Genomic DNA, 1322 nt, shown 5'->3' with positions numbered 1-1322 from the left:
CGAAGCACACACGCACACTCCATCCCACCAGCGCCTGGAATTCCAGGGATGGCTGTGTCTACGCGCTTCCCACCCAGCAAGGTGTGAGTGGGTCGCCTGGGGCCCAGGAGGCCCCGCCACAAGCAGTCCCATGCACGGCAGATGCCACGGGGGCCTCACACCAGCGCTGGAGCTGGGGTCTGCCCTGGGCAGGGGCACATCAACGATGCGAAAGTCGGCTCTGCTCTTCTGCGAGTCACGCTGCACTCGTGTTTCGTTCGACATGTGCAGGCCCTCGTTTCGCAAGTGTGTGCACGCAAGACTTTGCGAAATAAAGAAGGAAGGACTGCAGATTTCACCGAGGTGTTTATTTCGGCCACTCTGGGACCTGGGCTTTCTGCCCTACAGCGTAGGTCAGGCCCCTCCAAGCACCAGGAGGGAGGCCCAGAGTCCTGGCCCCAAGTCCTGAGGGAGTCAGGCAGGACCCTCACACACACCCCGACCCGCCGGAGAGGAGGGCCGTGAGGCGGCCTGCTGCCCAGAGCTGCCGCCTCTCGAGGGCAGGATCGGGCCAGGCCTTGACCACACAACGGGCTCAGGCCGCTGTGCACACTCCACGCTCGCGCCCGGAAAGGTGAACGGCTGCGGCGGCTTAGCAGTGCCCAAGGAAACAAGAAATGCCACCGCGGAGTTTACACGTCGCATATTTGGTTCTCGAAGGAACAATCCAACACAGAAGTAAAGAGGGGCGGCAGGGTGCGGGTGGAGGGAGGAAGAATCTTACCTAGAAAGTGCTTTTCAGGACCCGGGTTTTCTGGTCTAGCCTGGCACACCTGTGTCACTCAGAAAGGTGGGGGTGGGCGAACGCCAAGCATGCGATTCCTGGCAACGCCTGGAACCCTGGGTCTGCACACGCAAGCACACCACACACACAGCCTCCGCGCACCGCCGGGGCAGCGCACACCGGGCACCCCCCCGGCGGGACGCGCTCAGGCTGCCGACAGGAAGGGGAAGAAGAAGAAGTCGAAGGCGAACTTGGTGGCGCCGTGCACGGTGCTGCGCCAGTCGTGCTCGGCCTTCACGTGCCGCCGGGCGGGCGCCAGCTGCGCCAGGCAGTTGAGGCAGCTGATGGCCTTGAGCTCGAAGACCGGCCACTTGCTGCCCAGGCGGCCCTCCAGGATGGTGCTGAACTCGACGAGGCTGCCCTGGCGCAGGCCGAGCAGCACGCCCTGGAACTCGCTGCTGGCCCGCAGCACGATGTCCTTGGTGCCGTCGTCGTCCTCGCGGCTGCGCGCGCCGTCGGCGCCGGGCGGCATGCCCACGGTGATCTCGAACTTGTAGCG

At 64.8% G+C, this 1322-nt stretch overlaps 1 protein-coding gene across 1 annotated transcript; it reads right to left on the bottom strand.

The window, feature by feature from the left end:
- Positions 1–326: 326 nt before the first annotated feature.
- Positions 327–1319, bottom strand: LOC103252790 (wolframin-like; the record flags this gene model as incomplete). The annotated part of the gene is made up of 1 exon (XM_008051382.1): positions 327–1319. A coding segment is annotated over one exon (351 nt), but the record flags the coding sequence as incomplete, so codon positions are not given.
- Positions 1320–1322: the final 3 nt, after the last annotated feature.

Source organism: Carlito syrichta, unplaced genomic scaffold, assembly GCF_000164805.1.
Source record: "Carlito syrichta isolate Samal-C Ts95f unplaced genomic scaffold, Tarsius_syrichta-2.0.1 Scaffold170464, whole genome shotgun sequence".
Lineage (NCBI taxonomy): Eukaryota > Metazoa > Chordata > Mammalia > Primates > Tarsiidae > Carlito > Carlito syrichta.
The sequence above is the reverse complement of the archived record's forward strand: the minus strand, read 5'-3'. Positions and strand labels throughout refer to the sequence as shown.